The sequence below is a fragment of the Coregonus lavaretus genome (assembly GCF_964263955.1).
Source record: "Coregonus lavaretus genome assembly, chromosome: 9".
In the NCBI taxonomy this organism is placed as follows: Eukaryota; Metazoa; Chordata; class Actinopteri; order Salmoniformes; family Salmonidae; genus Coregonus; species Coregonus lavaretus.
In genome coordinates this window covers 36,031,175-36,058,156 of record NC_139996.1, presented here as the reverse complement: position 1 = coordinate 36,058,156, position 26,982 = coordinate 36,031,175, and the positions used below count along the sequence as shown (strand labels likewise).

At 45.0% G+C, this 26,982-nt stretch overlaps 2 protein-coding genes across 2 annotated transcripts; one reads left to right on the top strand and one right to left on the bottom strand.

Annotated features, from left to right (window-relative positions):
- Nucleotides 1–7,214: 7,214 nt before the first annotated feature.
- Nucleotides 7,215–15,690, top strand: LOC311134726 (U3 small nucleolar RNA-associated protein 4 homolog). The gene is made up of 17 exons (XM_084168497.1): nucleotides 7,215–7,313; nucleotides 7,659–7,827; nucleotides 8,023–8,211; nucleotides 8,323–8,407; nucleotides 8,600–8,689; nucleotides 8,875–9,086; nucleotides 9,294–9,465; nucleotides 9,572–9,663; nucleotides 9,832–9,928; nucleotides 10,084–10,148; nucleotides 10,672–10,794; nucleotides 13,858–14,014; nucleotides 14,151–14,257; nucleotides 14,382–14,477; nucleotides 14,650–14,835; nucleotides 15,075–15,185; nucleotides 15,359–15,690. The coding sequence occupies exons 2-17, from the start codon at nucleotides 7,669–7,671 to the stop codon at nucleotides 15,473–15,475; spliced, it is 2,058 nt and encodes a 685-aa protein (XP_084024623.1). The 5' UTR covers nucleotides 7,215–7,313; nucleotides 7,659–7,668; the 3' UTR covers nucleotides 15,476–15,690.
- Nucleotides 15,691–17,489: 1,799 nt separating this feature from the next.
- LOC311134622 (WAP four-disulfide core domain protein 1-like) lies at nucleotides 17,490–25,846 on the bottom strand (the record flags this gene model as incomplete). Its single annotated transcript, XM_084168358.1, has 6 exons — nucleotides 17,490–17,554; nucleotides 17,655–17,705; nucleotides 17,791–17,931; nucleotides 18,025–18,108; nucleotides 18,288–18,486; nucleotides 25,736–25,846. The coding sequence occupies 6 exons, from the start codon at nucleotides 25,844–25,846 to the stop codon at nucleotides 17,490–17,492; spliced, it is 651 nt and encodes a 216-aa protein (XP_084024484.1).
- Between the last annotated feature and the right edge of the window lie 1,136 nt (nucleotides 25,847–26,982).

Here is a 26,982-nt window from a genome sequence, read left to right as displayed (position 1 = left end):
TAAAGACAAGAAACAACATCTCAGAGTGGAAAGAGGTGAGGTAAGAGAAGAGTGTACAAACACTATATTATAGTGCCATGTAGTCCTGTACCTCTTTGGTGTAGAGCAGATCTCCCATCAGGTTCCCAGCCAGTCCAGAGTTCTGCCTGGACACCATCTGCCCCTGGAGTTCAACCAGCAGCCAGTGTTGCCAACTTAGCAACTTTGTCGCTATATTTAGCGAGTATTCACACCCCTCTAGCGACACATTTTCAAAAAAATCGACTAGCGACTAATCTAGCGACTTTTTCTGGTGTTATTGGAGACTTTTGGAGACTGACGTGAAAGCACGTACTGTTCTTACTGTTAAGTTGCGTCAATTCAAATCTGGTATTTGGGACAAAAGAGGTCATTACACAGTATCCATGTTAGTCTAGTATTTATTAATGCAAATGCTAAGTATGAGAGTTTGTATACGGGCTCACTGAAATACCACGCAGGGCAGACAGAGAACTGATCCATTGTTACAGGCTCTTCTTTAAATACCCTGACAGTGATAGTTCCCGCTCCTTGCTGGGCATATCAGGGTAGAGACTGAGCGTGGTTTAGACTTACTCAGCCAATCGTTGGCGCACAGGCTGGTCCCATCCCCTTGGCGCTCCACCGTTGCACACTGTTGCCAGGCATAAGTTGTTATCATCATACCCGTCTCGAGTCAGCACCCATAGACACCGTTCCCCTGTACTCTATGTACCTACGTCCTTGGACGGTTCACAGATCACAAAGAGGCAGTGTTCGTGTATTGTGAGACACAAGTTCTTATCTCCCCAAAACAGCTCCTCACATTAATCACAGCTTGTTAGGTTAAACAATTTATATCAGTACAGTACAAACCTTTTATGTTTAATCATTAATGCATTCTTTCTAAGCTAGGCATCACATCCAGTTACAAGAAAATAGATCCCCACATTACTCTTCTCAACGAGCAGCGGGTGCTGCCGTGGGCCCCACCCCCGTCCCAAAGCACTCACAGGCGGCCCATTCCTCGCGCTGCAGTCAGAGCAGGAGATGTTCACCCCTCCGTGTCCAGACTGCAAATGAATCGCTCATGCAGGAAGCCGCCGCTGGCTGATCCCGCCCTGGCAAAAATAAATCACTGCATTTGACTCACACAGCCTCAGTCACTTACTCACCTCGTCCACTGTGTGTGTGTGCCTCTCTGTGACATAAGCTAAACATCTAGCTGGCTAGCTCATCATGTCTCAGTCTAAACTGTACACTCAAAAATACAGAAAGGAGTGGGAATCAAACCCTGAATTCAAAGGCTGGTTGAAGCTGTTTATTGGAGATGATACACGGGCATACTGCCTGTATTGTAAGGCTGATTTATACGCCAAACTTAGTGATGTAAAAAAACACATGACAACTCAAAAACATACTCAAAAGGCAAAGCCTTATAACAGCTCCACCCAAAACAAGCTGCCATTTATGGTTTAAAAAATTGACTCTGCAAAAAAGGCTGAGGCCACCATGACATTAGCTATCGCTGAACACTGTTTCATGCTGGCATGTGATCACATTGGAGAAGCCTGTAGAGCTGCTTTCTCAGACTCCACTGCTGCTACCCACTTCAAAATGCACAGGACAAAGTGCACAGAAATGATTAATGGTGTTCTAGCACCATACTTTCTGAAAAAGTTGGTCGCAGATGTGGGTGACCAGCGTTTCAGCCTCCTCCTCGATGAGTCCACGGATGTAAGTGTTTCTAAGTACCTGGGGTTGTGATAAGGTACTTTAGTGACACCAAGCAGACAGTTGTATCAACATTTCTGGGGCTTGTTGAGTTGGAGGGAGGAGATGCCAAATCTATAGCCCGTGCTGTTGTGGCTTTCCTCGAGAAGTGTTGTCTTAAAAAAGAGAAACTCCTGTGGATATGGACTGACAATGCCTCTTGTGACAGAGATTAACAATGGGGTCCATAAAGTGCTGAAGGAGGAGTATGGCCTCAAAGACCTGGTTCTTATTCGCTGTGTGTGCCACTCTCTGCAGCTTGCTGTAAGTCATGCTTCCAATGACACCATCCCCCGTAGTGTGGAGTACTTGGTACGAGAGACTTATAACTGGTTTTCAGTGTCTCCAAAGCGCAGGGAGGCCTACAAGGCCATATATGAGACCATCAACTGTGGGGAGAAACCTTTACAGATAACCAAGGTGTGTGCCACACGTTGGCTCTCCATTGAACCCGCGGTTTCACGCATTTTGGACCAGTGGGAGGAGCTTAGGCTGCATTTCGCAGTCACCAAGTCCAGTGAACACTGCTACATGGCTGAGGTTTTATACTCCATTTACAGTGTACATATTGTATCTGACTTTTTTGAAGTCAGTGCTGGGTGAGGTACAGTTGGCCATCAAGGCTTTTGAGGGAGAGCAAGTAGATCCTCTTAAGCTACTTGACAGCTTGGTTAGCCTGTTCAAGTCTGTGAGCAGCAGGGTGCTGAATCCACTGGCAAATGTTGATGTACTCAAAGGGCCAATAGATGGATACATCAGTCCCAAACCGTACCTTGGTTACCTTTTTGAGTCAAAGGCAGCTGAGCTCCACCTTGCGCCTGAGGATGAAAACAATGAACGAAAGCGGTGTGTAGCCTTCACCATATCCCTCACTAATGAGTTGAGGTTGAGACTGCCGGACAACATCGAAGCATTGCAGTACATGTCAGTTTTCAATGTGGAGGAAACTCTAAAGCACAATAAGAGCCCTGGAGAACTAGAAAAAATAGCCAAGCTCCCCTGCAGAGATAGACAAGATTGTCCAGCAATGGCGTGCCATCCATCTTAGTAAATGGAATGAGACAAAAAACACACTGGGCTTCTGGAGTGTGATTTGGAAGTTCAGGGATGCAGTTGATATCAACCCGTTTCAAGAACTTGCCATGGCTGCTGTGTCTGTGTTGTCCTTGCCACACTCGAATGCTGAAGTCGAGAGAGTATTCAGCCAGATGAGTGTGGTAAAAAGCAAACTTAGAAATCGGATGTCCTTGCAGACCATTAACTCCGTCCTGTACATTCGATATGGACTGAAGCTGTCTGGTGAGGCTTGCTATGAGCACCAGCTGCCTGATAATGTTTTGCAGCTTTTTGGCACATCAGCTGCTTACTCATTTAAGTCAGCTCCCTCAGTTGCTGAACCTGCCATAGAGAGCCTTGACCAAAATGACGATGACCCACTATTTCTGTGAGCCAGCACAGCCTGTGTGTGTGTGTGGAGGGGGGTCTGAAAAAACAACAACAATTAACCTGAATTAGGGCCAGACTAGTTACCATCATTTTCTCACATTGCCATTGACCGTTTTTTCTATTGTCTCTTTTTGGTCCATTTAGATTGTTAATGTAGATTGTATACAAAAAAATGTTTTAAATGTTATGGTTACTGTGACTTGTTGTAGGCTTCTAAGTGGACCATAAGGTTAAAAACCAAACCAAACGTAAGATTTTTAAAAAACAAAAATATAAATAAAAAATAAACAAATAAAAATAAACCTAAGTAACTCCGCCAGAGTGTCTCTTTTGGTTCACTTTTGCAGGTCCCAAGCCCGGATAAAGGAGGAGGGTTGGAATTGTGACATAAAAAAAAAACAAGGATCGACAGAAGAAAGTTCATTTGTAGTTCTAAACATATTTAGGGTGTTTTTACTCACTTTTTGTCTCTTCCACAACGTTATTCCTCTCTCCTACAGCATCCATCACAATTACATGCACATGGCCAATTATGCATGACTTTTAGGACAGCCAATAGCTACTTTCCTTACTGAAGAGTTGGCAACACTGCCAGCAGCCACTCAGCAGGACCAGCCCCATCCACACTGGACAGGGATGGATAGAGGAGTAGAAACAGATGAGCCAGTAACAGTGAGACGCAATGCCAAGATAGCAGACGTTTTTCCTTGTATGGCATTAGAGGACTTTGACACTGACTATATGGATGGGCCCAGTGTCGAACAGGTTCCCCTGGTGCAGCAGGTACACAAAATGGAGGACAATCCAGACTTTGACAATGGTAGTGGAGATAGCTTGACCGTTGACAGTACCGTCAAACCGCACAGAGTGACAAATGAGGTGTTGCACGAGTTAGGGCTAGGTGACATTGACATTGAGTCTACTCAGTTGTCGCAACAGTGTAAGGCCAGGCTAGTTCAGCTTATAGCCCGCTACGAGTCTATCTTCTCCCGGCACAAACTAGATTGCGGGAAGGCTACTGAATATGTCCATCGCATCAGACTCAGTGACACTAAGCCTTTTAGGCTACCTTACCGTAGGCTCTCCCCTAACCATTATGACAAGCTCAGGCAGGCCTTGGATGAGATGGAAGAGCGAGAGATAATCAGGAAATCCAGCAGTGAGTATGCCTCCCCGCTCGTGCTGGTCTGGAAGAAGTCTGGTGATCTGAGACTGTGTACAGACTTCCGATGGCTCAATGCTCGCACCGTAAAGGATGCTCACCCTCTACCTCACCAAGCTGATGCTCTGGCGACCTTGGGTGGCAATGCCTTCTTCTCTACAATGGATTTGACCTCAGGCTACTACAATGTGGAGGTGCATGAAGACGACAAGAAGTTTACAGCCTTCACTTCTCCTTTTGGGATATATGAATATAACTGTCTTCCACAAGGACTATGCAACAGCCCAGCTACATTCATGAGGATGATGTTGAGCATTTTTGGGGATACATTTTTTTCTAGCCTTCTATGCTACCTGGACGATGTGCTGGTTTTTGCCCCGAACAAAGAACTTGGATTGCAACGCTTGGAGTCAGTTTTTGAGCGTCTCAAAGCCCATAATCTGAAATTGTCTCCAAAGAAATGCCATTTCATGAAGAGGTCAGTGCGGTTCTTGGGGCAGGTCATCAGTGAAGGAGATGTGGCCACAGACCCAGAAAAAGTGAAGGCTATTGTAGGGATGACAGAGAAGGATCTCATGGAGGATAACATGGACGTGCCCTCCCAGGGGAAGATTCGGTCCTTTCTCGGAATGATAGTCTATTACCAGCAGTTCATTGAGGGGTGCTCCACCATCGCTAAGCCGCTGCATGGGCTGACAACGGGGACGAAGGCACCACGCCATGGGAAAGGCAAGAGGAAAAGAGGAATACATAGGAAACTCACAGCTGCAGACTGGACTGGTGAGTGCAAACAGGCCTTTAGTCAGTTGAAACAAGCTCTCCTCGATCAGGTCATGCTAGCCCACCCTGATTTTAGTAGACCTTTCTTGAATATGTTTGGGAGAACCACACGTCTGAATAACCTTTCCAGTTGATGTTTGGGAGAACCCCACGTCTGCCTGTCAACATGATGTTTGGTACTGAGCTGCAAGACTCAGAGGTTGTAGACTATGACGAGTACATCAAGTCCCTGACGAGAGACCTGAGGGAGGCCATGGAGACGGTACAGGTGTCGGCAACCAAACAGCTGAAGAGGCATGCGGGCCTCTACGACAGGAAGATCAGAGGAGCTCCAGTGGAGGTCGGTGATCGGGTGCTGCTGGCGAATAAGGGTGAACGTGGAAAGAGAAAGCTGGCAGATCGTTGGGAGAACAACCTCTATACTGTTACGGAGAAGAATAGTGACATCCACATCTTCAAAATACAATGTCAACTGGCCAGGAGAAAACGGTTCACCGTAATCTGATAATACCTGTAAACGTCTTGCCTCTCCCCGACACTGCCTTCGAGACACCTAATATGGGAGACCGTGAGGATCCGAGTGAGGAGATGGAGGACTCATCCATGAATGATATACCAGAAATGGACATTGGTGAGAGGACTAGGGTGTGGGTATCAGAACAGACCTCGGGGAAGCACAGCCAGAGCACTCCGAAAAAGAAACCACAGATATGCTGGAAGATGAGCCACTGGCGAGGGATCCTCAGAACTCACCACATTCTGAGGGTGCCACTGGTGGCACAAGCATGTCAGAGCTAACCTTTGGAGAAGAAATGTCCGAACCCTCTGAAGAAGAAAGGCATTCTGAAGATGCTGCTGGTAGCACAAGCTCCAGCAACAGTCACAGAACCCTTGACCTTGACTATCCACCGACTGTGAACAGTGACCCACCAGTGGTGGTTGTAGGTGAACAGGTTAAACGTAATAACTCTGTTTGCAAGTGTAATTCAGCAGGGGAGAATGTAACAGGGTTGGTTATGTTTCCGCTTGCCTCTAAAGAAATGTGTATTTAATGTTCAAGCATTCTTATTGGTTGGTTCAACTCTGATGACAATAAGGCATGTTGTGATTGGCCCCGCTTGCAGCTAGGGGGAGATCGTGAACGTCAGGTCTTCCCAGTATGAAAATGTGATGCAAGGGTTAGGTCATGTTCTGAATACTGTTTCATATTTTACAATGTGTACAAGGTTGCTGTACGTTACTGATTTATACATGTGTGGGTATATGGTACCTGTTAGGGATTGAGGGGCTTCCTGGGATGTGCTTTGGCATATGATTGCTGTAGATAAGTGTGTTAGCTAGCATACACCGACGTAATGGTCACATGAGCCCACTGCTAACACAGTTGCCTTCATGCTACAGATTTTGCCATCGACAGCCATCAATATCGTTAAGCTCTGCACAACTAACGTGCTGTTTCCCATTTAACAACAGAAATAAATTATACTCAACTGGCACCACTGGCTGATGTGATTTATTAGGAGAAAACACAACGCGGGGAGAGTACGATATACATCTGTTACATACCCACCAAATACATAACTAGACATCTAGCAGTCAATAAACAAAAATTATTAAATTAATCTTTCACACACTACAGCTGACTGATACTCACATTGTCATTGTCTCTCAACAGAACTAACTATGTTCATTAACATCGGATGAAATGAAATAGCTAGCTAAGGTACACTACCCTTAATCAACGTTTTATACTGCGACTAGACAGACAAACAGAGCATGTGTGAATTGACCATTTATAAGAATTCTGATGATTGACAAGTCTTACCTTGGATTTATGATTAGTTTAACCATCGTACACAGAGGGGGTAAGAAGAAGAGAGATGCAATATAGGCGCTTAACTAGACATTGTTAGGTAAATATAATGATATATTAACGCTTATTCTGTCGTTGACAAGTCCTGTTTGTTTTTATGTTTTTCCCGCCCGCAAGATGTACCACCTTCTTCCGGCGCATAGGCGCGTCACTCACATGTAGGGTTTTCGTTTCCGGTTCAAAGGTGTCCAACGTGGTGTCTGCTGTAATTCAACGTGTGAAACTCTTAGCAGTGAACGTTTGGGGAAAGTGAAGAAAATACTAAAGAAGGGGACAGTACAAGTAAGCGTTTTTTAAAACTGTTTGTATGTGCATTATATATCGGTACTTGCCAATAATATAATGATTTATAGATAGGCAAGCTGTGTTCTTTCAGTGTAACATTACAGTGAGTTTAGCTAACTAAGCGGCCAAATTGTGAGTTAGCAAGCTAACTTTAGCTAGTAACCTTTTTCCAAGTATGCTACTTATGTAGTTGATCTTGTTGCTGTTTACATTTCGTTTCAAATTATATGATTAGCATGATGAGAGTTAACCACACGAGCCAATCTAGCTGGCTAACATTACTGCCGTCCCATGCAAAACTATTGATCCTCTTTTAATTTTAACATGTATCTGTTTTCTTAGATACGGAACAATGGGGGAGTTCAAAGTACACCGGGTTCGGTTTTTCGACTACATGCCCACTGCGATCAGAGCCATGGCATTCAATGGCCACACAGAGAGACTTGCCCTGGCACGAATGGATGGGAGTGTGGAGATCTTCAACTTCACTGACCACTATTTCCAGGAAAAAGTTAGTAGCTTGCTTAATTAATTTGCTGTGCCATATTCAGAATGTAAAGAAACATTTTGTTTGGTCATTACATTCTAGCACATTTAAAAGACTTTGAACCTCTCTCCTTTGGGCATTGTTGATCGACATTGTTGGCAGAAATCGCCTCAGTGTGGTTGTCAAACTTGTCATTAACACTTGTTTTGGAATATGCAGGTTATCCCAGGGAAGGACTCCCGATCCATTGAGTCTCTATGTTGGGTTGGAGGACGCCTTTTCAGTGCTGGTCTAAATGGAGAGATCGCAGAATATGACCTGGAAAACCTGAGACCCAAATACTCCCTGGAGGCATATGGGGGCCCCATTTGGACCATAATCAGCAATACTCAAGGGACACACTTAGCGGTCAGTTACCCCTCTAGAATCCATGTATTTTCAGAAATATTCAAAGTGTGCCCGCTGTAGGTGTATTTTTTTGCTATTAAAACAATGTCAATGTGGGTTTTCACCTGTTAGATTGGATGCGAAGATGGGACAGTGAAGTTGTTTGAAGTACTTGAAGAGAACATACAGTTTGAGCGCAATCTGGACAGACAGAAAGGTAAGAGGAACAGTCCTGATTCAATTGTCTATAAATGTGTTCCTTCCTGGCTTCCTTAGATTGCAGCCTTTCTTATGCTATAAGGCATCCTCACTCACTGTCAATGGGATTAGGGACATTGCACATGGGTGTTGAGAACTAAACATCTTGTTGTAGTGCAGCCCTGTTAAACATTCTAATCCTGTCTTTCAGGTCGCATCATTTCCCTCTCCTGGCACCCCTCTGGCACGCAAATCGCTGCTGGCATGATGGACATGATCCGTGTCTTTGATGTTCCAACTGGTGAGCTATGATCTGCCTTGCTGTTTTGAATAATCAATTTACATTTGACCAGTAGTGTTGAATTCGTACTTGTTCCAATAGGCCAGTGAGGTTGTGGTGTTAAGGTGCTGCAGTCTTTGTGAGTACCATGATGTCCATGTAGCTACTTGTAGTTATATCCTGACCCCTAGTGTTGGTTGTCTCAGGTCATGCTGTACAGAGGCTCCTGGTGGACCGGGGCGTTGGAGGCTCTAAGAGTCGTGAGACAGTAGTCTGGAGTGTGGCCTTCCTGTCAGACCATACTGTCGTCAGCGGTGACTCTGCTGGGAAGGTCCAAGTCTGGGACGGACACACCGGCACGCTTGTCAAAACACACCTGGTGACCAAGTGGGATGTGCTGGCACTGTCTGTCTCTAAGGTGAGAGGATATTCTCTGCAATGGACACCTGGCGTTAACAAATATCTTATCTCTCCTTCCAGATTGGTGCACTCTGCCTATTTTTATTCAAAAGGCAGAGAGCAGGTTGACATGTCTGAAAGCATATATTTGTTTGACACAACTACTGATGTTTATGTTTCACTAGAATGGAGCTTCCTTCCTGACTTGGCTGTGTTTGATTGACAGGACGAGACCAGTGTGGTGGCAGGGACGTCAGAAGGCACTGTGATCCAGTTCCAGTTCATTGCTTCTACTCTGCAGGAGCAGGACAAGGAATGGGTCAGAACCAGGACCTTCAAGAACCACACCCATGATGTCAGAGCCCTGGCTGAGATCGAAACTGCCATCGTCTCTGGGGGTCAGTACTAATGCTCAAAGATGAAGATGAAATGCTACTGTAGTACAATAAATGTTGCTTTATATTGACTGCATAAAGACTCATTCTGGATACATTATCTTCTCAGGCATGGATACCCACCTTGTAGTGAGACCCCTCTTGGAGAAGTTCGATGAGAAGTCACATGCTTCAGGACTTCGCAAGATCCACTTTCCTCACGTGAGTGCAGAAATGACTCTGGTGTCAGTTGTTGCAAATAATATCCATTGCATTGTTTCTGAATAGTGAATTCAATGGAATATTCCTATTAACTATGAACATGTTTTATTTTTATAGAATTGCCTTGAAATGCTGGATTTGATCCTGTTTTATTGTTGTTTTTTCCAGCGGAATCTAGTATCCTGTGCAAAGAAGGCAGGGCTACTGCTCTTCCAGTTCCCTGGTCAGCTGGAGCTGTGGAGATTGGGAGAGAGTGATGGACAGGGTGAGAACCGCACACACACTGTCTAGGAAGAGGGAGATGAGAGATACAGTCAACATCATTGACTCTTTACAAACAAAAGGCAGTGATCATCACACTTGTCTAGTAGGTATAGTTGTTGTGTGCTGTATTTGACGACACGTCGGTCTTCCTTTCAGGGAAGCCAGGAGACAGCTTGCCTCTGAAGAGGAAGCCTGAGAAACTCCTCCTTCTGAAGAGAAAGGTGGGTACATGGCTCCTGCATATACCTGCATATCAACTTGATCTGTAGAACCATCCAAGATCACCCCACCCTTTGGCCTTTCCTCTTAGCCTATCTAATGACAGTATACAGATTTAAAAATTTTTACATTTACGTCATTTAGCAGACGCTCTTATCCAGAGCGACTTACAGTTAGTGCATACATTATTCTTTTTAATTTTCATACCCCATGGGAATCGAACCCACAACCCTGGCGTTGCAAACGCCATGCTCTACCAACTGAGCTACCTCCCTGCCGGCCATTCCCTCCCCTACCCTGGACGACGCTGGGCCAATTGTGCGCCGCCCCATTGGTCTCCCGGTTGCGGCCGGCTACAGCAGAGCCTGGATTCAAACCAGGATCTCTAGTGGAACAGCTAGCACTGCGATGCAGTGCCTTAGACCACTGCGCCACAGAGAATCTGAGTGGCACAGTCTTGAGTTTATATAATGTTAAAGAAATGCTGTTTAACTGTAGTTGTTTTGTTGTGACCTTTGCCCCCAGGGTGAGGATCATATCAGCTGCAGTGCCCTGTCCTCCTGTGGAGGATGGCTTGCTTATTCCACCGTGTCCAGCGTACGTCTCTACAGGCTGCAGACAGACAATAACAACATCAGTATTACCAAGGTATTACCAAATCCTGAATGTGGACAAAATCAGCTTCCTCACCTCTACTGTATTATGTGTGTCGCTCTGGCAGTAGTGGCAATGACAACTGAATGTATTCATACATTGAGATATTTATTCTACTATTTGATCTCTGGTTATGAACTAATTTCCCCGATTACAGTCTAGTCATTAGGGCCTATGTCAACATTACAGGTTTGATTTCTCATTGTTTGACTAATTCATAAAATCCTCTTCTTGTTGAATGTCATTTGAGCTTGTGGAATCTGATAACGGATTGTGTGCTTGCAGTTTCACAAGGGACTGTCATATTTGCAATCATTCAAATGGACCAGACTTTATTTCCATGCCGTTATTTGGTCTGGGCATCCAGTAGATGGTGACATTTATTAGAGAAAGTTTAGATCTAGTGAAAGATGCCAGCATTGTGAGTTGAGCTCGCCACGATCTCCACTCTTACAGTGCATTCGGAAAGTATTCAGACCCCTTGACATTTTCAGCATTCTGTTACAGCCTTATTCTAAAATTTATGAAATCACAAAATGTTCTCATCAATCTACACACAATACCCCATAATGACAAAGTGAAAACAGGTTTTTAGAAATTTTAGCAAATTCATTAAAAATAAACATAAATACTTTATTTACATAAGTATTCAGACCCTTTGCTATGAGACTTGAAATTGAGCTCAGGTGAATCCTATTTCCATTGATCATCCTTGAGATGTTTCTACAACTTGATTGGAGTCCACCTGTGGTAATTTCAATTGATTGGACATCATTTGGAAAGGCACACCTGTCTATATAAGGTCCCACGGTTGACAGTGCATGTCAGAGCAAAAACAAAGCCATAAGGTAGAAGGAATTGTCCATAGAGCTCTGAGACAGGATTGTGTCGAGGCACAGATCTGGGGGAAGGGTACCAAACATTTTCTGCAGCATTGAAGGTCCCCAAGAACACAGTAGCCTCCATCATTCTTAAATGGAAGAAGTTTGGAACCACCAAGACTCTTCTTAGAGCTGGCCACCTGGCCAAATTGAGCAATCGGGGGAGAAGGACCTTGGTCAGGGAGGTGACCAAGAACCCTATGGTCACTCTGACAGAGCTCCAGAGTTCCTCTGTGGAGATGGGAGAACCTTCCAGAAGGACAACCATCTCTGCAGCACTCCACCAATCAGGCCTTTATGGTAGAGTGGCCAGACGGAAGCCACTCCTCGGTAAAAGGCACATGACAGCCTGCTTGGAGTTTGCCAAACGGCACCTAAAGGACTCTCAGACCATGAGAAACAAGATTCTCTGATCTGATGAAACTAAGATTGAACACTTTGACCTGAATGCCAAGCGTCACGTCTGCAAGAAACCTGGCACCATCCCTACGGTGAAGCATGGTGGTGGCAGCAGCATGCTGTGGGGATGTTTTTCAGCGGCAGGGACTGGGAGACTAGTCAAGATCGAGGGAAAGATGAACGGAGCCAAGTACAGAGAGATCCTTGATGGAAACCTGCTCCAGAGCACTCAGGACCTCAGACTGGGGCGAAGGTTCACCTTCCAACAGGACAACGACCCTAAGCACACAGTCAAGACAACACAGGAGTGGCTTCGGGACAAGTCTGAATGTCCTCGAGTGGCCCAGCCAGAGCCCGGACTTTAACCTGATCGAACATCTCTGGAGAGACCTGAAAAGAGCTGTGCAGTGACGTTCCCTATCCAACCTGACAGAGCTTGAGAGGATCTGCAGAGAAGAATGGGAGAAACTCCCCAAATACAGGTGTGCCAAGCTTGTAGCGTCATACCCAAGAACACTCAAGGCTGTAATCGCTGCCAAAGGTGCTTCAACAAAGTACTGAGTAAAGGGTCTGAATAATTATGTAAATGTAATATTTCCTGGTTTATTTACACATTTGCAAAAATTTCTAGCACCCTGTTTTTGCTTTGCCATTATGGGGTATTGTGTGTAGATTGATGAGGGGGAAAACACAATTTAATCAATGTTAGAATAAGACTGTAACGTAACAAAATGTGGAAAAAGTCAAGGGATCTGAATACACTGTACATCAGGATATACACTACATGACCAAAAGTATGTGGACACCTGCTCGTCGAACATCTCATTACAAAATCATGGCCATTAATATGGAGTTGGTCCCCCATTTGCTGCTATAACAGCCTCCACTCTTCTGGGAAGGCTTTCCACTAGATGTTGGAACATTCCTTTGGGACTTGCTTCCGTTCAGCCACAAGAGCATTAGTGAGGTCTGCACGGATGTTGGGCGATTACGCCTGGCTCGCAGTCGGCGTTCCAATTCCTAAGGTGTTCGATGGGGTTGAGGTCAGGGCTCTGTGCAGGCCAGTCAAGTTCTTCCACACCGATCTCGACAAACCATTTCTGTATGGACCTCACTTTGTGCACGGGGGCATTGTCATGCTGCAACAGGAATGGGCCTTCCCCAAACTATTGCCACAAAGTTGGAAGCACAGAATTGTCTAGAATGTCATTGTATGCTGTAGCGTTAAGATTTCCCTTCACTGGAACTAAGGGGCCTAGCCCGAACCATGAAAAACAGCCCCAGACCAGCATTCCTCCTCCACCAAACTTTACAGTTGGCACTATGCGTTCGGACAGGTAGCGTTCTCCTGGCATCTGCCAAACCCATATTTTTCCGGCGGACTGCCAGACGGTGAAGCGTGATTCATCACTCCAGAGAACGCGTTTCCACAGCTTTACACTACTCCAGCCGACGCTTGGCATTGCGCATGGTGATCTTACACTTGTGTGCGGCTGCTCGTCCATGGAAACCAATTTCATGAAGCTACCGACACACAGTTATTGTGCTGACGTTGCTTCCAGAGGCAGTTTGGAACTCTGTAGTGAGTTTTGCAACCGAGGACAGATGAACTTTCGCTCTTCAGCACTCGGCGGTCCCATTCTGTGAGCTTGTGTGGCCTACCACTTCGCGGCTGAGCCGTTGTTGCTCCTAGACATTTCCACTTCACAATAACAGCACTTACAGTTGCCCGGGACAGCTTTATCTTTGAACTACCTCACCTGTCACCCCCTCCCAGGTATCCCAGCTCCCAAAGGTTCTGCGCTCTGCACACCAGCTCTGCTTCTCCTCAGACTCCTCCAAGATGTTTGCTGCCTCCAGCCAATCATCAGTCCTTGTTATTGCCCTTAACCAATCTGAGTGCAAGTATGTGCACACCCTCAAACCCAAGTCAGGTCAGTGGATCCTCCGATATTTCACCTCAGTTTGGTTGTTCTTCACTGAAATACCATAGCTTTATTTTGTATAATTCCGATTCTAAACTCTTGATTGTGGTAGCATGGTCTCACTCCGTGATGTTTCCTTCTCCAGGGTCCAGACAGCCCATTCACCTAATGACTACCAGTTTGAATGGGAAGTGGCTGGCGGCCGCAAATAGTGACTGTGAGATCCACGTCTACAATCTACAGAAACTAAAGGTGCGTGGGTTTTCCACTGATCCAGCCAAGCTCTACAGCCGCTTGTTAGACTACAAGTAACACTGATAAATTGTGTAATCTGCTACCAATGAAGGCCTCTTATGACCCTGTTGTTGTGTTCCAGCTCCATTGTATAGTGCCTATATATGGTTCCTGTCCCAGTGCCATGGGGATCCACCCCACCACCAACAACCTGACAATGGTGCACGCTGACCAACAGGTAAACACCATACCACCTCTCATACCACTGCACCTGCAGATATTAGTATCTCTCGATTATACCGTTTACAGGAGTGACCTTGATTAAATTGTTGTGATTTCCACTGTAGGTTTAGGATTTAGTACTCTGTCACGTGTAGTTATGCTGACTGTTCTGTGGTCTATGACTGTAGTTATTTGAGTACTCCATAGTGGAGAAGCAGTACACAGACTGGAGCCGAAAGCTGCAGAAGCAGGGGCTCCACAACGTGTGGTTGGACCGGGACACACCCGTCACTCACGTGACCTTCAACCCTAAAAACCCAAATCAAGTTCTCCTGTACGACATGCACATGTTCTGCATAATCGACCAAAGTCTGGTAAGAAACCTGCATCTCCCAAAGGCATCCTCCTTTTAGTTTTTATTTAAAGTGTTTATTCATCAATGTCCTTGTCATAATAGCCTTTAACAGTCCTCAGTGGAGCCTTTTAATCTATTTAAGGTAACCAACAGTTATTGGTTTTAGTGGCCTAGTATGGATCATATTGAACGTATCACTAGAATACACCTGCTGTAAGTGGCCTGTGAGGTTAACGCTGTCCACCTCTCTCCCCTCAGCCCCTCCCTGACCAGAAGACCCAGTTCTACAATCAGATGACCCTCAGGAGCCTATCAGAGCAGGAGAGGCCCAGTCACCTCCATGCTTTCAAAATATGCAAAACCTTCCAGGTAAGTCTCTCCTGTGTTTGACCAGGTAGAACCCAAGCCCAAACTGGGACAACATCAGGGTTCTGTGGGATATATCCTATATACAGTGATGAGATGTTTAGATTCTGTAAATATAACAGGTCAAATCAGTATGTTTTATTAATGTCTCTGTTCCTATGATGTGTCCTGTGTAGGACCTGCTGTGTGTGAGCCTGCTGGATGACCAGTCTCTGGTGGTGGTGGAGCGCCCTCTCCTGGCCATCACTTCTCAGCTGCCTGCTCCAGTCCGACAGAAGAAGTTTGCCACATAAACATGGAGGAGAAGTGTGTTTTTATGTTTGTCTGTGGCTGCACTTTGATTCTCTACCCTTCTCTCTGAAGTGGACACACATTAATTGGATTAAAAAACAAAAGCCATTTCGGGGAGCAGGGGAGGGAATCGGAGCACAGCCTGTGTCTTCACCCCCTGACCCATGCTTTGTAAAGACTGTTTGATACATTAATAAATTAAATATTTACTGTAATGTACAGACTGTTTTGTCATCCACCTCAAGGTAGTCACCTAAAGTTAGCAAGAACGGTCAATCATGCATTTGCGTTAATGGTTAGGTCTGTTATTTAGGTCTGTACAATAATGTAAATAGGAGACTATGCCTCAAACATACAGTTTATTTGGAATACACAAGGCAACATTTCAGCACCAGTTTGACAACATTTGGATATCACTGTTTCACTCAGAGAATGGTTACATCTTGTTCATACCTCTAGCTTATTAGTTGTGGAATTCAGTCTTTGTGTGTAGACCATCTTATTGTCCTGTTAGAAGAGGCAGCCTTGGAACTGAGCACCATTTCATATAGTACTAAAATACAGACATGGATATTTGATGTGGACTCCTGACCACTCACTTTTTATTATACTAATGTGCATTTTTTAACTGAAAATACTGGATGGAATAGGATCAATTTGATTAACTTTCGATAGTTTAAACTGTTCCATGTGCTGATATTGATGTGATCATGCTGTTTGGTGTAAGGCCCAGCTTGCTCTCCCACCATGACAGACAGGCTTTGTTCAAGCTGAAGTCTCGGTCTGATAACTATAAATCCAGTGTGTTTATGGGACCTTCATCCTGCTCACCTGAAGGGTGAGTGGGCCAACAGCAGCACATGGTTCTTATTTCCTGTTGACCAGCCCTCAATGGGCCTCAGATTAGGATTCAATGGGTTTACACAGGCAGTCCAATTCTGATCTTTTTTACACTAGTTCTGAGCAATCGCATATCTTTTCACAGATATTTTTCAGAGCTGATCTGATTGGTCAAAAGACCAATTAGTGGGAGAAAGATCAGAATTGGGCTACCTAGGTGGCAGGTGTGTGTCTGGTTGTGGGGTGTTTTGCAGTGGATCTATAGAAATTGTGTATAGAATAATGTCATGTTTTTTTTTTTCTTCCCAGTTTGAGATGGAAAGAAAAGTGCTTTGACGTTTAATGTGTCTTATACCTTTCTCTGCTTCAACCATAACGCCATAATTCCTTACCCATGACTAAATCACAACACGTTTCCGTGTGTGTGTAAATCTCTCAAAGTAGTGTATTATGTGTTAACCCTGCCTGGATCATGAGTATACCAGTTCGAGAAGAGGTAGGAAATGTAGGCTTGTTTTCATCCTTTTCCCAGGCCAGACATGAGAAATGTAAAGCACCGTGAGGTTACCAGGTCAGGTCTGGTTTGGTTGTGTTCTGCTGTGTTCTGTTGATGAGTGGAGAGGTTTGGTATCTGGGCTCTGATAGCTGAGGTTCTGTGGAGAGGTATCTGATGATCTAAGGAGGGATACGAGAAAGTCATTTATCGGTTGTGATGAGTACCAGCATTTAACTATCTGTCAGATATTGTCAGAAATTGTTATTATAGATTGTTAGATTGTCCTTTGATAGCTCTGGCATAGGCAAAAAATTGTGATGAGTGGAAAATCGATACAGTTACATAGCGCAATATTATTTTGGACAATATTATATCGTTACTTTGACTCCAAGTGTCGATTTGTAAAACAAAATCCTGTAGCTTCTTCTCCATCTTTTTAAATAGTGAGCCAACATGTTTTCAGCTATTTAATTTCCATGTCTGATCAAAACAAATATACTTATGCTCTCTCTTGTCTCTGCAACAGACATAGAGAGCAGTATCTTTGGAAAATCAAATCGTAATACGTATGTGAGGTCCCTGGCAATTTTCAGCCCTAGCAACTAATATAGACTATATTCTGTCTTTTTGTTTTTCTAAATGCCATCAAGATCTAGTTTTCTATCCCAGTAAAACCTACCTCATCCCAGATTTTTGTGGTGGTGTTTCTCATAGGCCACTGCATTATTAGAGCTACTTCCAGTTCCTATGGTGGAGAAATGACAGGCGTGTAAAAGAGACCCCAGCAGTAGATCCAAATGCAGTATAATTATGGCATATACAGGACAGTTGATCACCACACCTACCCAAGTAATCTTTATAGTCCTTGTAGGACTTTTGCCTCATGGGACGTCCATCTGGAAGAGAAAGAGCCCCTCCAGTTAGTGTTTATGGCAGTTTTTAGAACTACATCGAATGAGTGTTGACTGAATCTGACCTTACCAGAGTTACCACGTGACTTGATGCACTGTCCCCTGTTGGGGATGCCAGCGGCGGGGTTTCCTTGGTTGATGATGTGGCACTCATAGCCCGTGGGACAGTGAAGGGGCTCGTCACCATCCTCTGTGGTGCTGCATGCCTCCGCTAGAGGGCAGGGGGGGACAGGTCAGAGGTCAACTAAACACACACACTGATGATGTAGAGTTCAGGTGGGTTTAATGGTTCCAGGCTACTCACCCTGCAGTACCTCCTCTGGACCGTCTAGAAGCCAGCCATTCCCTCCCAGCCACCGAGGCTTGGGTTGAACCAGCCAGTCCAGCACTGATCAACACAAACACACATCATTGGTAAGTTTGATCCTAATGATATCGTCAGTATTTTACTGCATATCCTTGTGCCAATGGTTAGAACCATGCCCATGCTATGTATGACCATGTGTGTTGTCATATGGGTCAATAAGTACGGTTTTGTGTACTGTATTCTAGATCTATGGTGCTTACCTGGTGGGGGCTGCACTGACTCCAGACAGGCGTAGATGCAGCCGTTGTAACAGCAGCGTTTGTGGCGCTCACACTCTGAGTCAGAGCGGCAGCCGGGCACCTCACAGGCCCGCTCCGGTAGCATCTGAGGTGGGGGTGGGCAGCGGTCGTTCTTCTGGTGCTGTGTGGACTGGGACTGCTGGTTCGGATACTCATAGTCCTGAGATGAGATAAGAGAATTACTTTATTGTTTGCACAGAAATGTGCAATCTACTATCCTGAGACTAAAATATAAAGAGACCTGGATCATTTCTAACATAATAGCTATAGTTTTTTTTATTTTATTTTTTATTTCACCTTTATTTAACCAGGTAAACCAGTTGAGAACAAGTTCTCATTTACAACTGCGACCTGGCCAAGATAAAGCAAAGCAGTGCGATAAAAACAACAACACAGAGTTACATATGGGGTAAAACAAAACAAAGTCAAAAATACAACAGAAATACATATATATATAGTGTGTGCAAATGTAGCAAGTTATGGAGGTAAGGCAATAAATAGGCTATAGTGCAAAATAATTACAATTAGTATTAACACTGGAATGATAGATGTGCAAGAGATGATGTGCAAATAGAGATACTGGGGTACAAATGAGCAAAATAAATAACAATATAGGGATGAGGTAGTTGGGCGGGCTAATTTCAGATGGGCTGTGTACAGGTGCAGTGATCGGTAAGGTGCTCTGACAACTGATGCTTAAAGTTAGTGAGGGAGATAAGTGTCTCCAGCTTCAGAGATTTTTGCAATTTGTTCCAGTCATTGGCAGCAGAGAACTGGAAGGAATGGCGGCCAAAGGAGGTGTTGGCTTTGGGGATGACCAGTGAGATATACCTGCTGGAGCGCAGACTACGGGTGGGTGTTGCTATGGTGACCAATGAGCTAAGATAAGGCGGGGATTTGCCTAGCAGTGATTTATAGATGGCCTGGAGCCAGTGGGTTTGGCGACGAATATGTAGTGAGGACCAGCCAACAAGAGCGTACAGGTCACAGTGGTGGGTAGTATATGGGGCTTTGGAGACAAAACGGATGGCACTGTGATAGACTACATCCAATTTGCTGAGTAGAGTGTTGGAGGCTATTTTGTAAATGACATCGGCGAAGTCAAGGATCGGTAGGATAGTCAGTTTTACGAGGGCATGTTTGGCAGCATGAGTGAAGGAGGCTTTGTTGCGAAATAGGAAACCGATTCTAGATTTAACTTTGGATTGGAGATTCTTAATGTGAGTCTGGAAGGAGAGTTTACAGTCTAACCAGACACCTAGATATTTGTAGTTGTCCACATACTCTAGGTCAGACCCGTCGAGAGTAGTGATTCTAGTCGGGTGGGCGGGTGCAAGCAGCGTTCGGTTGAAGAGCATGCATTTAGTTTTACTAGTGTTTAAGAGCAGTTGGAGGCTACTGAAGGAGTGTTGTATGGCATTGAAGCTCGTTTGGAGGTTTACCTGGTAGGCCTACAACTACAAAGATAAATAGTGATACGTGTGCTTCTCCTACCCCTTTGACCAGCAGGTGGCAGTAACTGATTTTTGTAACATACTTGATGCAACATTTTCCATCAGCTTGTTCTATTTGTTATGTTTTCAGTGTTATGTAGCTGTCATGCCTGTTAGTAAACACCTTGACCTGGACTCTAAACATGTGGAGGGATGAAGAATTGAAGAGTAAGTCAATAAGGGGTGAAAGGAGGGCACGTGATATACTGTCAAGGAGGTCCTGCCTGCCTCAAACCCACACACATTCTCCACCTCTCCTGAACAGTGGTGGTCTGTGATTTGCTTGTAAAGAGCTTGTGAAACACTTACTTAATCAGATCTGTATTGCAGCCATGGCTGTGCTTAGTGCTTTGTTCGGTTCAATAAACTACAACTATTTCCATGCACCCATGTTGTGAACTTCGCCCATTAGAGGTTGCACTTCCTGTGAGCTCTGGAGGAGGTCATAGGTCAAACACTGGTTTATTTAGGTTTGTGGTCACTGTATGTGATGTGCATTTAACCATGAGGCTAGGGAGGCACTTTCCTCATATTTTCTAGTGTTATTCCACAGAGGAGTTGCTCTGGCCCAGCAGCAGATACAGTGAGGTCAGGTTTCCAGTTGCAGTTGAGGTATTGTACGGTGCCAACCAGACTCAATCTGGGAGGCTCACGCTGCCAATGCAAATTCCTCTCCTCTATCATCCTTCATCCAGCAGTAGTTAATCAGAATGCAAATGTTCCACATTGGCTGGCGAAGAGAAAACCAAAGCCCATCTATAGCATGGAGCTCCAGACCGGATACTATAAATTCAGGTGTGCATCCTGCTGCTCATGAAGTGGATGCCCTGCCAGCCTGGGTAGGGGGTCCCTGTCCTTATTATCCCTGACAGAGAGACTGTGTCGGGGCCCTCAGAGAGTTTTTCCCCCTCTCACTAATTAGTTAACGGGCTTACAGACTGCACGCGATGGCAAACTAAGCAACTGCTCTTCCAAATCAACCGTAAAAATGAAAGCAGATGTTTGGCATTGGTGTTTGTGACACACAGAATGCGTGTTTGTAATAAACACACAAATCATTCGCTCCGTCAGCTGCCAGCCTGGTGGGTGGGGTGCTGGGTCTCACCACGGCTCAGTGACTGAATCAACTTGTGGCTTTGGCGTGGCAACACACGGGGGCACTACTTTCTGGCCCTCTCTGTCAGTGTGACCACAGTAACGTGCTCAGACTGTGCCTTGGTTAGGGTATTGATCCTGATTTGATGCCAATTGACTACGTCTTAGGACCACTTCCAGATTGTTTATGTACTTTACAGTGATTCACCTTCCTCAAAGTTAATCTTTTGAGCTTTTGGCTTCATCAAGGTTCTCTTCATACTGAGAATGTATGCTTTTTGCAGCTGTGGTCCACATTGGCCAGATTGGAACAAGCATCTCTCAGATCTTCTGACTGTCTGTCTCCTGAGGCTTTCTAGGCCTAGTTATATTAACCTAACCTATAGTATCTCAAAACCAGTGGAAAAGTCAAAGAGAAGCCAATCAGATGTCACTGCTGTTAGGTCTACAAAATTATTCTAATCCTATAAACAGATATGATTATGGGAGGCAAAGTAGGCCATTCACTTTCATCCTCATGTCATCCTGTATCTTTACAAATGCAACTCCAGGTTTAAAGTACAAGAGTGAGACTGATTATCTCTGTGAATGGATAATGTGAGCTACAGTGACCATGGTTCATTATATACTCAGTTCCCATCATTTCCCTTCAGATCTCAGTACCAAAGGAAGTAGTGTCTGGATCCTGTCTGTCAGTCTATCAGTCTGGCTGTCTGAGTGCCAAGCTGCCCTGCCCTGCACTGTGTCGTGCTGCATGCGTCTGTTTGATGTTCAGTCCCACATTGTTTATTTATTGTTTATTGGTATCTTCCTGCTGGGCCACAGAGATGCCGGCAGCCCTGTTATACCGGTGTTTACTGGGAGCATTGTCTTCCAGAGCAGCGATTTCAAAGCTGAGCGCTGCAGCTGTGGTCTGAAGCAATCAGAGACCTAATTTGGCTCCAGACTGCGATGTAAACTGTGATCCGGCCATTGAGGTCTGTACTGTATCTAGTTCTTAGATCAGACACTTCCTGATTCCTAGAACTCCAGGAAGCACACCATGCAGCCTCTCCAGTGACTATGTGCAATGTGATACTGTCATACAGCTTGAATGGATTGCACTGATTATTTCATGCTAGTCATACTTATGCATTGGCCATGCTATTTAGATTGGTATCTCCTCCTTTCTCATGTAATACAACTATATCCATTATCCAGCCTCCTTTCCATGCAGAGATCTCCTGCGCCGTGAAAGGTCTCTAGACCAGCCTTGCTATAGACTTTGTGTGGCCCCTGGGCACTTAGTTCATTTCCTGCACCGACTCTGACTGACAGCTGGCAGGGTCTGACCTTAGTGTATAAAGAGATGGAGTGTAGCCAGACAAATGCTGGCTACACTCCATCTCTTTATAAAACCTAAATTATTAGGTTTTAGTCAAATATTATATCTGTTTGAGCTTATTGCGGTCAATTTGCAGTCTGCAAATTATTTGTAGTTATGTTTCGGCCCCCTGACCATCCACTCACGAAAAAATCGTCCTGTGGCTGAATCTAGTTGATGGTGTACAGTAATGTCCAGACCATGCTCACATCATCTGACTGGGATTAACGTTCCGAATGCCTATCAAAGTTCACATCACCTGACAACCTCTGCCAGTGGGCTAAGTGTATTAACTCTGACCTACCCAGCAGTTTACTCAAAACAAGTATGAAACATACTTTACCTCCCGTAGATTTCTTCCAGAATGTTTTTTCCAATATATTACTGTATGGCAAGGCCATATATTTTGTATTTGTTACGAATATTTTAGATTTTTGTCATACTCATAGACAGAATGGTATTTACTGGCTACAATAGAGGAATTATCTCCTATATTGAGTCCAGCCATCTTGGAATAGCCTATACTGAATATGAACTTGGCCGCCATACTGGAATGATCAAAATTAGGATGCCTGTTCCAATCTCGTTCGTTCTGACGTCTTAGCACACAGACAGCCCAATCCCATGGGATTCATTCCATTATAGCTCCCATGGATAAAGTGCTGTAGCTGTGAGATGCTAAACAGAGATGTGAGAATCACCTGGGGAGGACATAAAAGGCTGAGAGAGGCCGAGGCAGACGGCCCAGAACAGAAACAGAACAGGAAGGCCAAGGAGTTGCTGAGTATCTGCAGGCACAGTCTAATTTCAGAGCCTTCCAAAAGCCTGTCCACAGCAAGGGAAATAAATGGAACTGAACAGATTTAGTACAGTTCAGAACTTCATGAACATGCCCGGACACATGTCAGAAGCAGACAATATCCCCCTGGATGGGACACAATAACAGGAGTGTTACTCCAAATTTTGCATCAACATTCTCTGGGTGCTGTCTAAGCAGTGGAAGCTGTGGTTATTGAAATGCTCTCCCCACGCTAACAGAATGTTTGCATGTTTCTGACTGTGCTGGCCAGCTCCTCATTCTACTTTGCTGGTCTGGAGGGAGAAAGAGAGCTCCACCCTGTGCCCCTCTGCAGCCCCTCTCTCTGCCTCCTGCACCTCTCCCATCTCTCCCCTGCCTCCTCCTCTGTCTCTGTCTGCTGCTCTCACACAGGAGCCCCTCTGTGACAATGACCATGCTCTGTTTCTCTGTGGTCAGTCTTCTGCATGACTGTCTGTCACTCCTCCACTCCTCACACAGCCTTCATGAAACCATAGTGCTGCTATTGCTAAGACTGAGCACACTGGAAGGGTTTACATGAGAAAGATGCCAGGGCTTTAAAAGCTGTGTGATGATTGAATGACAAGGGCAAAACATCTTAGGTTAATGGCAGTGGTTTCTGGCAACTGAAGGCCAAGTTTTTGGCCCAGGCAGCAATGATATTGACAATAGCTTATAAATGGCCTCACAACAAGGTGTCAATACAGTCAATACTGAGTTCCTGCCTCAGCCATTAAACACCACTCTGTGGTCACTCTAATGGAGAGGGGTCACTGGGGGCTGCCTGGCAATGGCATGAAATCATTTAATTAAACGGTCCAATTAATTTGAGTCATCTCACTCAATAACTTAGGCACTTATGATCTTTGCAGTTTAAGCTGCAATTACAGCAGAGCAAAGTGCCAGAAGGATTTGACCCAGTGCCCCAGTCCTGGACTAATCTGAGCCAACACTACACTACGCCTATTGGCCTAGGTGACAAGATAAGATTGCAGCGCTGAGGAGGGTGTGCGTTTTGACGGTTCCTGCTCGACTTTGTTTGCTCAGAATGTCCGTGCAATAATTTCCGACCGACAAACACTTCTGGATCATGAATTGGAAGCTACACACTTATCTCTCAGCCTCCCAGATCTGGAATACTACATTTGCGTCTTTGTTTCTCCCTTACCATCGGACAGACGGTATCAGAGCAAGAGGTCTGATACCAACAGGCTCAGAGACAGTTTCTATCTACAAGCCACCAGACTGCTGAACACTTGAACTGGACTGACCACCTGCTTTGATTCTCCGCACCTTAGCACACATGCTCTCACTCATGCACACACACACACACGCTACACACACATCACTCACTGCTGCTACCAGACACTTATTACACTGCTCAGTTTATATACTGAACCCCACCCTCCCCTTCCCAATACACATGTAAATATTGGACTATACATTGTGGCTTCCTGTATTATAATTATGCAACAAAAAATATTATATTCTACTGAGCCATTTACTTTATGATCTTATGTTTATATTTTATTATTTCTTATTGTTGTTGCATTGTCAAGAAGGAACCATTTCGTTGGACGATGTATACCATGCGTATCCCTAATACAACTTGAAACCTGAAATCTGACCGACTGTCATCCACTGTACGGTAAGAGAACTCAAATATTTAAACTAGTCGGATAAGCTCACCTAACATCCTGCAACCATTACTGGCCTATTCAAACAAAGAAAGAAAGGCAAGGGAAGGCAACAGGTGTTGCCCATGCTGGTGCCATAGAGTTGTGAATGGAGAGTGATGGAAGTGGAAGGCTTGGAGGGAGAAGGAGAATAAAGGAAGGCCACAGCCACCTCAGCATGTTCCAATTAAAGTGGCTTTGAAGCAGCATCCTTGAAGAATGTCAGTTTGGCCATCCGTCTTGAGGGAGTGAGGGTGAGAGAGAATGAGGGAGGGAGAGAGAGAGGGGCACCATAGTGCACTGGCCCTCGTTAGCTATGATCAATCAAACCTGCACTGAGCTGAGTTAACGAGCGAAGGCCCACTGAGTTCCTGCCCCAATAACCCCAACATCCTTTACACCAGGTTCACACAAACACATACACACGTACCACACAGACACACGCATGTACACTTGCATACACACACACGTGCATGCACACACACACGCACATAGACATACAGAGGCACGCACACACACACACACACACACACACACAAACAAAGACACACACACACAAATGTACACACATGCATACACCCTGTACCTTCTATTTTGTAGTCTTGTGAGAGTTTTAAAAATAGAATTCAAGCACGTCACATGGCTTCAGATGTCAAATTATACAGTTTCCCTCTCTCAACTGTCCTCATAGTACGTTTATCTTCAGACATACACACCTCTACTGAGCTCTTCAACAGAGACATAGTCACACCACTGTTAACACCCGCGTCTCACCTCAGCCCCAAAACTGTTTTAAGTGTGAAACCTTCAAACTACACCCCTCTGCCACCCTGCTAAAACAGAGTATGTATTGTATTTCCACCAGCCTTTCCCTTCCTCTTTACACACACACACACACACACACACACACACACCTGTATTGCTGCAGCAACAGTTTAGGTACTCATATCAGCTCTAACCCCCACCTTTTGGTTAAGCCCTCTCTTCCTGATCCGTCGGGCGCCTCCTGACCCACAGGACAGAACCAGCATGCAGAGCACCAGCACCAGCGGTGTCCGGACATGACAGCCAGGCATGGTCTAACACTTAACTCTTCCTGTACTCCTCACACTGTTTCTTCTCTCCTTCTGATACTCCTTGTATTCCGTATTGTATCCTTCTTCCTTGGAGTTTAGAAAAGGTGGCCTGTTTTTCTTTGTATGTCTTTTGCTTTGTCCTTCCCTCCAACGCTGTGTTGTTCAGTCCAGTGCTTGGTATTCCTTATTGGGCCGGTGTTGAGGCAGGGGCTCCTGTTCTTATGTGCCTGTGAAGCCAGCAATTACACAAGCTCTGCTACAGGACAATTCTTTATAGCTGTCTGAGCAGGGAAAACTGCAGGGGAGAATAAGAAGAGAGGAACGGAAAGGAGGAGAAATAATGAATAGAGCTCTGTGGAGGGAAAAGGAAAGAGGGAGATAGTTAGGGGGGTCAAGGAGGGGAAGTGAAAGACAGCTGTCTGTGCATCAGTTATTCTGAGGAGAGGGTTAAATCAGTCTGCTGGCACGGCAAGCACATGTCTGCCTATGACTGAGAGAGAGCGAGAGAGAGAGAGAGAGAGAGAGAGAGAGAGAGGGAGGGAAGGAAGGAAGGAGGGAGCGGGAGGAGGGAGCCCTAAGGAGGGAGGGGAGAGAGCAGAAGACCGAAAGATGTGGAGAATGAGATATTGTTGCCCCCTGTGTCTGTAACTGCACATCAGCTGATCTTTATTTGAATGAGAGAGAGAGTGTGTGTAAAGACGTGCATCCTTGCGTTTGGGTATACAGTATTTGTCTTTTGGCATGTACTGTATGTGTTAAAGAGAGTAGGAAAAACTTTGAGGGCAAAGTCTACATAAGTGACAGCATACAGTACATTTCCAGTATGGACTGTATGTTAGAGTTAATGTGTATGTATGCCTGTATTCAGTTATGATTGTTGTATGCATACATTTTACATAATTAGTTTAACTTGTGGAAATAAGAAATGCATGATATACTGTTAGAAAGTCCCTGGGAGTGCGATGCACTGAGAAGGCTATATGTTGAAAGGATAATCTAGGCGGTCAACCAGAAAGAATAAAAGCATGTTGCGTGTTCCAGGGAAGGAGCCACTTGTCTGTGAAAAAACATTTCCCCTCTCAAACTAGGACATATCCCCTCACCCTTCTCACTCCCTAACTCCCCCTAACCCCGTC

Bases quoted from the DNA above. Each gene is read 5' to 3' on its own strand.
- LOC311134726 (XM_084168497.1), top strand. From the start codon at position 7,669: ATGGGGGAGTTCAAAGTACACCGGGTTCGGTTTTTCGACTACATGCCC. The intron at 9,664-9,831 runs GTGAGTGCAGAA...TGTTTTTTCCAG, and splicing joins GCAAGATCCACTTTCCTCAC to CGGAATCTAGTATCCTGTGC. The intron at 10,149-10,671 runs GTGGGTACATGG...CTTTGCCCCCAG, and splicing joins TCCTCCTTCTGAAGAGAAAG to GGTGAGGATCATATCAGCTG.